Below are 12,916 nucleotides of genomic sequence, written 5' to 3'. Positions count from 1 at the left end.
AAACGAATTAACGATACTCGTATTTCCATCCAGAGATCTTTCCCAGCTGTGTGCTGGAGGTTTCAGCAGCGGAGGTAGACGAGTACTACTCCCCCAAAGACTTCCAGGTGGGACAAAGGATAGAGCTGCTGAGCCGTCGCTTCCTGCTGTATGACTGCGACGGCTTCACGAAAGAGTATTACCAAAAGAATCACCCTGACCTGGAGATGAAACCCTTAGAGGTACCAAAAGAAACTGACCTGCTTCAGGAGAAGAAGATGGTAAGAACCGGAAATGTATTTTTCATCTGAAACTCTATCATCTCTATTGCCTGAGGATAGGTGACTTTTTGTCGCGATGATGTTTTGTCCTTCATTACCCTCATCTGTCCATGTTTACATGTTCATTCATTGTACATTTATTGTACATATTGACCAGCTAAATATTGAACTTATTTTTGAATATGTGTGTGTTTTACTGTTGTGTACTGATGTGTCTGTAGCTGCTGTGACGTTTTATTATCTGTTCTGTCCACCTCTATATCTCACACTGTCTACAGCCCATCGCTGTGTTGGACAGTAGGCTGGCTCCCATAAGAATTGGCCTTCGAGTGTAGTATTCTTGAACTCACAGGTGAACTTCATATTCCGGGGGTACTCCAGGTTAAGGCAATAGATTGCGGCCATTAACATGGCAAAGCCTGTGGGGATGTCTCCGAGCTTATGTAGGATGATCTTCTCCTCTGCTACCACAGCCACATTGAAGACTTCCAAAGGAAATGCATCATGCAGAGTGCCTTCGTGTCCAATCAACAGTCCAACCTGCATTCCTTTCATGATCACGTCAAGGTTTTCTCCATGGGCCTGAAGATGTATAAAGACATTCAAATCTTAACCGACATCACCAAATTTAAAACATAACTGCCACTCTAATTAATAGACTATAATTTATTTATTTTTTCCAATAATTTGAAGACTTATGATATCATCAGCTCTGCTGCAGTAAAGCTACCATTACCAGCTCAACCAATAGTAATAGACAGGGAGAGCGCTGAAGGGTATGGTAATAACTAATGAACATGAAAAATGTTACCATTGTCACATTACAAAAATTGAGTGTAGTAAAGGTGTAAATACAGTTTCTTACGTCACACATCCGGATTATGTCGGTGGAATCCTCTGAAAGATAGCATGGAAGACCAAGCAAGGCGGCTGTTCTTCGGTTTTGGTTTGTGTCCTAAAAGAACAGGCAAGAGTAGATTAATGTGACACCAAAGCTATAATCCTAATTTTAATACACAATAACAACAAACTTGTTTTCAACACAGTACATACCTCCTTTTGCAGACACTGCAGCACACCGCTCAGACGCAATCTCCTACTCGATGAAACACATGCTTTGTACAGCTCTAGAAGACTTGGCACCAAGGCATCGAGTCCATCCAGGAATGACTCCAGCAGGTCTTTAGTGACAATCCTACTGAACTCGGCACTCAGCTGAAACAGACAGATGACAAAATGCAGAGAAATATGTATGAGTGAGGGAAAATAAGAGCAGTATTGAAATGAAAATACAGGATTTATATGCTATACTCAGTTGGCAAAACATTACCTGTCTTTCACTAAACAATGCAGGCCATCTGTCCATGACTGCAGAGATGAGTGGCTCGTTACCAATGATTTCACTTCTTCTTTGCGAGAATGTTGCAATCATCAGATCATCCAGAAGCTGTGAATCTGGTTCTTTCTTCTGCACTTCTAGAAGCATGGTCTCGCGATCCTTCTCAGATTTACTGGCAGTTTGTCCCTCAGGTGGCTCTGGCAAGAAATGGATCTCTCCCTTTTTTGACCTTCTTTCAGATGTTCCTTAAAATGTCTTTTAAGTTCAGCTTGGTTTTGAAATGTCTTCAAACATTCATCATAAATACAGACAAGGCCTAAACACCTACGATGATGTCCATGATGCTGTTTATAATGCTGGATTATTTTTCCTTGTCCATTGGAGGAGAATGCACAAAACTTACATTTCCACGTCATGAACTGGACATTCTTGATGATATCTGTAAACAGAAAAAAATAAATGAATTGCATGTTTAGTGAAAAAAGCAAATATATGTATTCAACACAAATACAACATTTATTTCCTTTATGATTAAATTATCAATCTTTACAATTTCAAAATACTTAAAACAAAAACAGGGATCAAGTGATTTTGAAGCAAACATCCTCGAGATTAGAAAAAAAGGATAAACCGATTCATACATCTAATTTTTAAATACACTTATTCAGTTTATTGAGTTAGCTAAATCGTGTGCAGTATAATAATAGCCCTGCAAGAGTTTCAAACTTGATGATGGTTAAAATATTCAGTTTTAGCTTTGTTTTGTTATAAGTGAGACAATAGATTGTGATGTTGAAATGTATTACATTTACTTGTAGAGAGTACGAGAACCGCCTCTCAATATAATCCAATTCAACAGCGCAAGTCTCAGGAATGAGTAAAGGAAGTCTCTGAAACCCTCCAACCTGTCAAAGATTACTAGAATAATACGTATATAATTTATTGTTTAATTGTTAGTATCAACTTGTTTGTAGACCATTTAGTGCCAGGCCCTAACCTGCATAATATATATCATTATGTATGTCAAGTCTAAACATTACAAAAACAAACTACATAAAGTTGTACTTTTCAACAGTTAACATTAAACTGGCTAACAGCACTATGGCCTCACTGATCCTGTCTGCTGATGTGGAGACACACTGCTGGTAATAGGAGGGGCTGGTTGTAACAAAATGTCAACTGTTTGGCGACCCTTCACTGAAGAAGGCTCAACTATTTGCGTTTAACCTACAATTGACGTTCGACATAGTTAATTCAACCATTTGCCAGCTCCGTTTGTCTGTGTAAACATACCAGTGATGAAGCGAGTTGACTGCAGAGGGGAGCGGTCAAATACACGTGTCTGAATAATTCATATCGTCTCTACTGGAGGATTTGTTGTCATTTTAAATTAATGTTTTTACTCTACGACAGGAGTAAACTATAACTAAAAGTCCGTCTCTTCATCTCTGTGCAGTTTCTACTCTGCTGTCCGCGGAGTTCAGCATACTCTCGTACAAACATGCACGTGCGCACACACACACACACACACACACAGCAGAGAGAGAGAGAGCGAGAGAGGGAGCGAGAGAGGGAGGGTCGGTCAAAATGTCCGCTTTCCAGTCTTTGCTCTGAATGCAGTTGCGTTCCTAATGAGCGGCATGCTCCGCATTAATATAACGTTAAGTAACGTTACTGGCATTAAAATATAATATAACGAGGAGCAAAGCATAGGCAGCGACTCAGCCATTCAATGTGAATCCAGCAGGCATGAGCTACTTTAAGACAGTAACGTTAGTGGAGGCTAGCAAACTTGCTGACTAATGTTAGCTAGCTAGCTAGCTAGCTAGCTCGTTTTTCACTTGGGGGGGGTGGAGGTGTTCAGCGAAAAACTTCAGTGGCACATATAATAATGAATAAAAAATAATATTGCGGTCACATTAAGAATTAACCAATAGTTTATACTTCTACATTAAATACGTTTTATTAAAAGCACTACAGATTAAATAGGTCCACCATTTATCATTTTAAAAGTTCGCGGGCAAAACAGACCGGGGAAACTGTTAAACTAGCTAAACATCAAGACCACACATTTAGCCTTTAAAAAGCCCGACCTACACAACTGTGTTACATTACTAACGTTACACATGATATCAATTAGGAAAAATACTCAAAGTCATAATTTAAACTCACCTCTGTGTGCTGAAGCCCAGCGAAAAAAATCCTCACTGCGCTCTGTTCTGTCCGCTCTTCTTGTTGCAGGCAGAAAGTAACGTACTCTTCCTCCGCCTCGAGTCATTGGCCGTTGTCAGGTATATAGTGCCCCTCCGCCGGTGGCAATAGTCCTTTCTTGTTTACCACAAAATGCCGATATTTTTATTGGAATTTAAGTATGTGACTTATCTGCAGTGTTTAACCAGTAGATTATGTAAAAGCTTCAACCTGGCCATGGTTTAAAAAAGAAAGTTTCCCTAAAACTCAAACATTGCAGCAAATGTTTTTTTTCATTCCCCACTCCCGCCTTCTGTCTCTTTTTTTTTTTTTTTACTGATAACTTAAAATCACAAGTTCAATCAAAACTTCAAAATCTCAAAAAGTCAACACAATGAATTACTGTAAGTTTACCTTTCAAGAACTTGAACAGCTGAGTTCAAAATGTAAAATGTGTCAGAGCTCTTTGAGTTAAAGAGAAGAAGTAAGTGGACATAACTAAACAGGGCTGTGCTGTTTTACAGTGTGTTGAAAATATTTGATATGCTACAATTTGTATTTCTATCTACAGGAGGCTCCTCCCTATAATGGTTTTGGTTCACAAGAAGAATGTGCTAAAGACTTCAGGCGCCAGAAGTCGGGTATGCGGAAAGCAAATAACCAGCCGACCAAAGAGGTAAAACATCAGACCAGCCATTTAAAATAACACACCCCTCTAATCTTCACTTTAAAAACAAAATGTGACGCACACAACAATTTATGTCCATTCTCTATCAGTTGATTATGTAGCAGAGCCATCTTCATGATGTCATGGAAGGTTGGATTGCCTCAAGAGTTCACTCCACAAGACCAAGTGAAAGCCTTTGCAGAATGTTGAACATAATAAACAAAACGATTGCCTGATATCAGACAGAATTGTCATTTTGTCACACTCTTGCTCTTTCCATTCTCAGTCTGACATTGCCTCCTCACTCACACTCGACAGGCGATGTGTTGCCATGTCCTCAGACTTTGTTCTGGTGTTTTAAGAGTGAAGCGAAGTAAATAGTTCCTAAAATATTCAATTCATGCCATTAAAAAAAAGAGGACCATCAATCGCTAGTATTTGCTTATTCCGACTCAGAACTTCAAGAGAAGCCTACCAGAGGGGAGAGTTGGTAGAACCAGTGGGGAGAACTGGTTCGACCTTGAATAAATGCGTTCACGGCAGAGTGCCGTTTGATGTCATCCGGATTGATTTAGAACAGCGTCAATGTTGTCTGTAGCGGTGTCCACTGTTTTATTACTCTTCAGATCCAGTGTACAGCTGACGACAACAGCGATAGTCCCGCCCATGCCACAAATTGTTCGGACCCCTGTGGCACTGATTGGCTCAATCACTTTTTTAATGAAAAATCTGTCACAATGCCAGACGAATCAGTTGACTCAGAGGATTGGGCAGATTGAAAGGTTTGGACCCATACAGAACAAACACTGGACCTGCTGCAGAAAATGTATTTTGTTTGATGGAATCCGACGAGGTTCCCTCATCCACATAAAACAAACGGAAGACCAAACATTGACATGTTTAGCAGGCTGTCAATAGCATTCAGGTGAAGGGGAGTCCACCATGATCAGTGCCACCAGTGGTTGAGTCCAAGTGCACCACCCTATACAGAATCACCTTAACACACTGCTGTTAACTGTTTTATGATAGAACGCTGGGAATGTAGCAGAAAGGAGAAGTAATTCTGTCTGCATTTACCAACTGGCAATGCAAGCATTTTTCATTTCTGCAAAATAGGGAAACATGTAGAAAAATGACTTCAGTCACAATATTTCAGAAAATTGCATTATTTAATAAAGTAATTAACAAACAAATGGAATGGCATGCGGTAATATCCATCATACATACTTGATGCTTATCTGTTAAGTGACCTGTGATGAATTTCGGATTTTAAACAGACATTCAATGGGCGTGGCCCAGGTTGGGCACACTATTGGTTGGCCAAAATCCCTTTCCTGACACGGTGAAGGGATAATGGTAAGGCCAGCACACAGTTAGCTGTTATCATACCATACCAGTAAAAATGTTCTGCTCCAACGGACCAGACTAGAAAATAAGCAAAGCCAATTCAATGAGGAGAGCTGAAGACAGCCGACACAAGACGGCACTACAGCCGATACAGTACGAGGATATGCATCAACACATTCAACAGTGACACACAGCCAGTAACGCGTGTGCCGCATACGGTGTTCACTTTACATTTGAATCATTCTGCATACAATTGGTGCTCCTTATCCGTGGGATAGCAGGCGGCGTAGATGTATAAAAAAATACTGATATGATAAAAAGAGTAAATGTCTGTTGGGCTCAAGGGATTTCCTTTGATTTCATTTTCCAGCATTCGAGCCCTAAGTCTGTGGCGACTGAGTCCGTGTAACATCTCAGGACGTAGTCAACAAGAGGCTTGGTGGCCGGCGGCCGCCAGCTTTCCCGTTGTGGTGTTGAGAAACCTCGGCCAGGGCTGAGGTCACTGTTCAGGCCAGTAGGTGGGCTATCTTAGGGGGATTTGAGTTTTTTGATCCGAGGAGAAGCTCCATTCTCTGCTTTAAGAACTCCGTTTTCATGGTGACCAACTAGCAGGAGGGGAAACAAGTGAGAGGTCAGGAGCTCTACTGATGTAGCAGATAAACATTCAACGTTCATCAGGACAAATCAAGAACGCAGGGAATGACGGCGGGGGGAAAAGTCACATTTATACTCACGTGAGTCTCTCTTCAGCGGCCGTAGGGGTTGTTTTGCGGCAGCCTTCTTGCGGACAGCCTGTTCGTGTCTGAACTCCCTCCAGCGTCTCAGCTGGAAGCGGATAAACTTCCAGAGTAGCCAAGATTGGGTCAAACATACCAGCAGTAGAACGGTCATCCTGAAGGGGCCCCAAGGAAAGAAGATTAGTGCAATTGTGTGCTTTGGAAAATGCATGAAGTAAGGTCTGAACAACTTTATTTTTTTTTTTTTCTCAGGCTTTGAAAGCAATGGACACCAAGGGAACCACAATTTAGTTTGGTCCAGTTGCCCCGTTTGCAGCCAAGTCAAGTAATCTGCGAGATATGTTGTCCTTGGGGAGATATCTTTCAATAGAGTTCTTAATAGTCATGTAAACTGCAAGTTCAGCAAATTCTTTTTACTCGCCATGTCATATTTGGTCAATCAGTGACAAATTGCTGGCTACAGCTACTGTGAAATGATGTTGCAGACCAATAAAGACATTAAAAAGTTAAGGTTCTTCGTGGGCGCCAAGTGTGTTTTTGACTATACAGTTGTCACAGCAGCTGTATAAAGTAATAGCAGTGCCACAAAATAATTCAGTATCCACAGATGTTGGCCGTAGGGCCGTAGGTCGTTACCTTATCAGTACAGTGTTGAAGTTGCCCATCTCCCAGTCCAGCCCCTGGTTCTCACTACGAGCCAAACCAAACCCAACAGCCAGGAACATCAGGGTCAGAGTGACCATCCGTGTAAACACAAAGCTGATGGCCCACATGTCAAATCTGAAGCACAAACAGAACAACTATTTGTCATCGGAACACATAAATAAATCTGCAAAAGTCAAGTCACAGCAATAAAAAAAAAAGAAGAAGAAAACAGCGAGGTTACTGACATTTTCTGATGGTTCTCATCAGTGAAGTAGAAGAGTCTGGCGATGTGAAAGCCCAGTTCTGAGACATACTGGAGGAAGAGGAGTACCAGACCCACACGACTTAAACTGAACAAAAAGAGGAAAGAAGCAGACGAGAGACAAGTTAAAGCAGGGAAAATCCTCCAGTGGTGAACATCCATAGAGGGTTCTGAAACCATTTACATAATACCAGGAGCAGTAAAGCAGAACAGTGCAGTGAAATCTGGCGCTGCAGATAAATTCCGTCGAGTTTCAACCTCAAACTAAACTTCCTGTTCAGTCGTTTCTCGCTCTCCCACATTTGAATTTTGCAGGTTCTCGAGAAGAAAGCTCCTTCTGCTGGGCGCTTACTTTAACGAATAGGCTGCAGCAATGTGCAGCAGGTACAGACAGATGTACTGGAGCTGACGAGAAATCTCCTCCTGAAAGAAAAGAAAACAGACTTGTTTTTTGTTTTTTTTGCAAATGATATTGCTTTTTGTTCTTTGTCACGCTCCTTCTAATGTGCGTACATGCAAAACAAACACTCATTGCTGTACTTCTGTCTTTGTGAGGACACTCATTGACATAGTGCATTCCCACCAGCACAACTACTTAAATGCCTAACACCCATAAATCTAACCGGAACCTTAAAAGCAAGTCGTAGCCATTTGAAGGAGAGTGGATCTGCCAAAATGTCCTCATTTACCCAAAATGCACATATACTAAAAGTCAAATGGGTGCTCACAAAGATAGATGTACAAGTACACACACACACACACACACACACACACACACACACACACACACACACACACACACAGCTTATCTAGTCACACTCCAGAACTCATCCAGTTCCCAGGGCCTCCTTACTGACCTTGCGTACTTTCTGGAAGTAGAGCTCCGGCAAGGCATGGAGCCAGTAGGCCAGCTGAGTGAGGTAGAAAAACTTCACCTGGAACCTGGAAACACAGACAGGCAGAAGGGAAGTAGGAGAAAGGGGGGAAAAGGGCAAGAAGGAGAGAGAGAGAGAGAGAGAGAGTCGGTACAATTCACACAGCTGCCACAGTGACACATTCCTAGTTTGATTAGGCTCCCATGACTATGCAACTGTTAAACACCTTTAAGATGCCTGATTAGGAGAAGACACAGCTGAGCAATCCAGCAGAAATGTCCCTGTTTTTAACGGTGTTCAATTCATTATTCATAACTCTGACGCATGTTAACATGGCTGGTTAGTTTTGGCTCTGTGTGCAGTCAGAAAATCATGATAAGCTACAAACTACAGGCGCAAGACCAAAGCTGGATTACCAACAGACCAAATCGGACAACCGGGGGCCCCAATGTCCCTAGATCCACTGCGTGGCAATTATTTAGTCGTATATAGCATTAAATTACAATATGAAATCCAGCATTTTCATATAGAGGGCCGAGATAAAATCTAGTTTTAATTGCAACATTTGAGTTGATATCAAACGTGTATAGTGCATAGTATAACCGGCCCTGGGGTAGAAAAAAAATAACGTAATCATCTAAAACTACACATTTATTTTCTAATAAAAAACACATCACTAACAGAGCAAGTATCGCATCATTCATACCTGAGGTGTACATGGGGATAGTTCTCCCAGAGACTGCTGAGATGAAAGAGATATCCTTCCTGTGTGGAGAAACCAAAGACGAGAACACTTTATATTGTCTTTCCTTTGTGTGTGTGTGTGCGTGTGCGTGTGCGTAGTCACTGAATAATCTCACTCACCGTTATGACGATGTACAAACTCCACACACTCGACACCAAGTGAAACACACACAGCTGACCCGACTCATTGAACTTGGTATTCTTGCTCTTGGAGAGGTGGAGACGCCGGTTCACTTTCTGCAACACGAACAATACAAGAGATCATGTGAATGCAACTGGATCCGGTCACAATGGGCGCCCTGATGACGGCTGAATGTGTCATACACAAGGAAGTGTCACAGTAAAATAACTAGGACAAGAAAAGAAAAGAAAAAACAGCAGATACCATTTGTGTCTCCCGCTGCAAACCCTCCTCTGAAGTATTCCTTTCAAGACACTTTGGAAATTGTGGTGATGGTGCTAAAATAAAACCTCATTCCTCCTTCGCTGGCCTATTTCTAAACAATGACACAAGGGCTCATACCTTCAGATGGATTCAATTCGACTCTCTCTTCACAACTCCATTCCTAAAAGAACTGGAGCAATGTCTGTCTGATTTAGTCTGAGAAACAGTCAATTTGCTGCTCTTTACATTTCAAATGGTTCCGTTTCAAATGTCCTTTTCGGTGCAACTGGATGTAAACACTTTAACATTATGCCACTGGGTGACTGAGTACTTACATCCAGTAGATACTCCTGCACTACTGCATGGAGGATGATGGCGATGAAGAAATAGAAGAGGATGGTGGCAGAGTCCTTCCAACCGTAATGGTAAAACGTCACCTCGCCCTCTAAGCACACATAGGAGGGTTTAAACACAAACACACACACACACACACACACACACACGTTTACAATGAGAGGTGTGTTAAGCGTCCTGGAGCTATGTAAACTCAGTTTAAAAATCACAATTCAATGGCGGTAATATGATGACGTTATATGCGGGAACTGAAACGTACGAACTGTAGGATTGGCCATTGACTGTGAATTAAAGTCAGTATTTAATAAGAAATCCACAACTGCATACCTGGTGATAGTGTGGTGACGTTGTACTGAGGCTGAATGAAGAGTATGGCCGTCTTGGCTGTTGTCTGGACATCGGATGAGATGGGAATTAGTATTTCATAGAACATCAAATGGCCAGCCTTCAAGGTATCATTCAAGCATGTACAGTATGTGGGTATGTGCCTGTACTTGTGAGAGCGTGAGTGAGAATCCTAGCTTTTCAGAATGTATGATGTTGTTTGTAATATTGTCAGTCAATCCTCCCCCGTGGCATCATGACTGGGAGCTGAAAGAATCTGCCTGTGTTGACTCGGGATGTGGAAACTGTAACAGAGCTTCCCAAATTATTCTATGACAAGCAAGTTTCCCAAACCTTTTTTAGCTTAAGACCACTTTAAATGTAGCGATATGTAGCCGCAGCCCCTTGTCAGAGGTCCATGTGACTAGTTCAGTCAAAAGAGATTTTAAATAGTTTATTCTGAGTAACTATTGGAGGCCCGAAGGAGTAGAAATATCCACACAAGATAAATTTGTCTTCAATTATTTTGCAATTAATTGATTAATCATTTATTCTACATCACATTTTCTCAAATCATTTATGGCATATTTTGCTTAATAAATTATTGAAAATAATTGTCAAAATTGTTCAGTTGACTAATTGACTGGTTTTAACGATCATAGAAATGTCATGTTGTGTCTCAGATGTCTTTCCTATCCTATTTATCAACTTTATTTATTTATCTTCACACCCTTGGGGACGGAACATAACGGGACTTTGATAACATTTGGTGTAAAACCATCCCTTTTTTGTTAGATAGGACTTGGTATACACAGTGATTAAAGAGTCATCCTTTTGATAGCACGTAGCATAACCTATTAGCTTTAGACACAACCTCATTAATAAAGTCACTGCATGTCAAAGTGAAATCCCTTCAGGTCAATGCAGACCTTAGAGCCAGCAGCCACGGCGCAAAGATTGAGACGTGGCACTTAACTATCACCGGCAAGCTCGCGACGAAAAGTCATACCACTTCCGGCTACGCTTTTAGAAATAAAAGCCCTCACCGTCGGACGTCTGCTGAATCACATTCCAAGCAACAGCGACGCTTTTAATTTGAATGCTGATAAATGCTGTACTTGCTGTCTTAGCTGGACTCCCTGTGCTAAATGACAATTATCAGAATCAAAATGTTGCAGCGGTCTTTGCTTTAAACTGGAACCAAAAGGGTAAAACGTACACTTCAGGAAACGAATAAGATACATTGTGTACTAACGTATATGAGGAGACTCGTATGGCTGTGCCATCAGAGTTTTCAGTTGTATCCCGGTTTATTAAACTATTTTTGAAATGAACTTTTAAGTAGTAAAAGGCAAAATACCGACAACTTTGAACATATCACAGTTTAAGTAGCAATAAACGTGTAAAGTTGCAGTTTATACCCTGCTGTTTACAGCTGTTACTGTGTGGATCCGTTTTAAATCTCACGTTGCTACTTTGACTACAAACAGAGCAACATTCATTGTTCATAAAACTTGTAAAAAAAAACGTGAAAAAACGGCAGCAAGCAGCCACCATATCCGCGGAACTGATTCCACTGACAGAAAGCGGAGATGCAGTCAAACAACAAGTTTTTTAACAAAAGCAAAAGATCGCTTCGACCGAATAAGTTTCCGCTTCGCACCAAGTTAACATATTTGTGTGTGCAGCAGGCTCTCCGTCTTAAAACAGCTGAGTGAGACGAGGGAAGAAAGAGAATCTGGGTTCATCTCACCTCAAACATCAATCCAATCAAAACGAAAATCACCAGACTGAAGACGATGTCGGCATGGTTTTGAATTAAGAACTCCTGGCTGAAGAAAGGGTAACTCTTGTTTCTCCGGCGGAATGCCATGTCAACTCAATGCTGTTTTCCCTGCTATTTTATAAATCTCAATTTTTTTTCTGACTACGAAGTTCAGGAGTTAACTTTCTCACTAATTTACGCATGCGCGACTTCTTAAAGGGCGCGTGCCATACATACCTTCTTTGAGGCCGTCTACCGTTTACACAATAAGTACAGTCTATTATGACAAAAGGCCGTTTCAACCTGAGCGGCCATCGGTGGTGGAAAGTAATTATAGTTACTCAAGCAATGTGTGGAATAAAGTACTATTTTTAGGGATTTGAACTTAACTATTTATGTAATATTTTCCATTTACACTACTTTATAATTACTCCACCACATTTCAGGGGCAAATATTTACTCCACTACATTTATTTGATAGCTTTAGTCACTTTACAGGTTTAGATCATTAATACAAATTAGATATCAACTAATAATTTAATCAACTAATGATTTATTATAGATTAGGCTACCAAGAAATATATTAAGTCATTGAAATTAGCTTCACTCGTACAGCTGCAACATCAAAGTAATGTTTACATTAATGCATCACTAATTATAATCCCAAACTGTAAAATACATTATTCTGAAATGGGCCATAATGAGTTACTTCTGGTACTTAAAGTACATGTTGGTGCTTGTAAGATATGGAATGAGGATCTTTACTTGTAACAGAGTATTTGTACACTGTAGATTTGCTGGTTTTACTGAAATAAAACATCTGAATACTTCGTCAACCACTGGTGGTCACAGAGCAGTGCACATCCTAAATGCTCAAAAACAATTCAACGCACGACAAAAAAAAACAATATTTAAATGATTCCAAACACTTGTACTCCAGTCACCCCAATATGATGGTTATTTATTGCTTATTTAAAGCCACCAGTGGCCTTTCACTTCACATTTCAAAATTGCATACAGGC

The 12,916-nt window shown here is 40.8% G+C and overlaps 3 protein-coding genes across 4 annotated transcripts in view; 1 reads left to right on the top strand and 2 right to left on the bottom strand.

Annotated features, from left to right (window-relative positions):
* Nucleotides 1–4,817, top strand: part of efhc1 (EF-hand domain (C-terminal) containing 1) — a gene marked incomplete at both ends in the record, with an annotated part of 8,243 nt that extends 3,426 nt beyond the window's left edge. The window contains 3 exons of the mRNA XM_079291170.1: nucleotides 34–260; nucleotides 4,361–4,465; nucleotides 4,743–4,817. Coding sequence (XP_079147296.1) covers nucleotides 34–260; nucleotides 4,361–4,465; nucleotides 4,743–4,817 — 407 coding nt within the window. The remainder of the gene's footprint in view (nucleotides 1–33; nucleotides 261–4,360; nucleotides 4,466–4,742) is intronic.
* Nucleotides 316–3,813, bottom strand: LOC306793720 (uncharacterized protein). Of its 2 annotated transcripts, none has more exons than XM_079291450.1 (5): nucleotides 3,772–3,813; nucleotides 1,591–2,038; nucleotides 1,314–1,475; nucleotides 1,126–1,215; nucleotides 316–842 (listed from the first exon to the last, which is right to left on the bottom strand). In XM_079291450.1, the coding sequence occupies exons 2-5, from the start codon at nucleotides 1,744–1,746 to the stop codon at nucleotides 498–500; spliced, it is 753 nt and encodes a 250-aa protein (XP_079147576.1). In that variant the 5' UTR covers nucleotides 1,747–2,038; nucleotides 3,772–3,813; the 3' UTR covers nucleotides 316–497. The 2 variants fall into 2 exon arrangements, with proteins under 2 accessions (XP_079147576.1, XP_079147577.1); XM_079291451.1 differs by lacking the exon at nucleotides 3,772–3,813 and having other exon boundaries at nucleotides 1,591–1,844; nucleotides 2,003–2,655.
* Nucleotides 4,818–5,612: 795 nt separating the features above from the next.
* On the bottom strand, nucleotides 5,613–12,071 carry tram2 (translocation associated membrane protein 2). Its single transcript, XM_079290791.1, has 11 exons — nucleotides 11,883–12,071; nucleotides 10,133–10,196; nucleotides 9,787–9,896; nucleotides 9,187–9,303; nucleotides 9,029–9,087; nucleotides 8,305–8,389; nucleotides 7,800–7,870; nucleotides 7,431–7,535; nucleotides 7,177–7,320; nucleotides 6,538–6,695; nucleotides 5,613–6,408 (listed from the first exon to the last, which is right to left on the bottom strand). Exons 1-11 carry the CDS (start codon nucleotides 12,000–12,002, stop codon nucleotides 6,332–6,334), a joined length of 1,110 nt encoding a protein of 369 aa, XP_079146917.1. The 5' UTR covers nucleotides 12,003–12,071; the 3' UTR covers nucleotides 5,613–6,331.
* Between the last annotated feature and the right edge of the window lie 845 nt (nucleotides 12,072–12,916).

Source organism: Melanostigma gelatinosum (genome assembly GCF_949748355.1).
Source record: "Melanostigma gelatinosum genome assembly, chromosome: 19".
Lineage (NCBI taxonomy): Eukaryota > Metazoa > Chordata > Actinopteri > Perciformes > Zoarcidae > Melanostigma > Melanostigma gelatinosum.
Note: the sequence above shows the minus strand (reverse complement) of the source record. Positions and strands in the feature narration are given on the sequence as shown.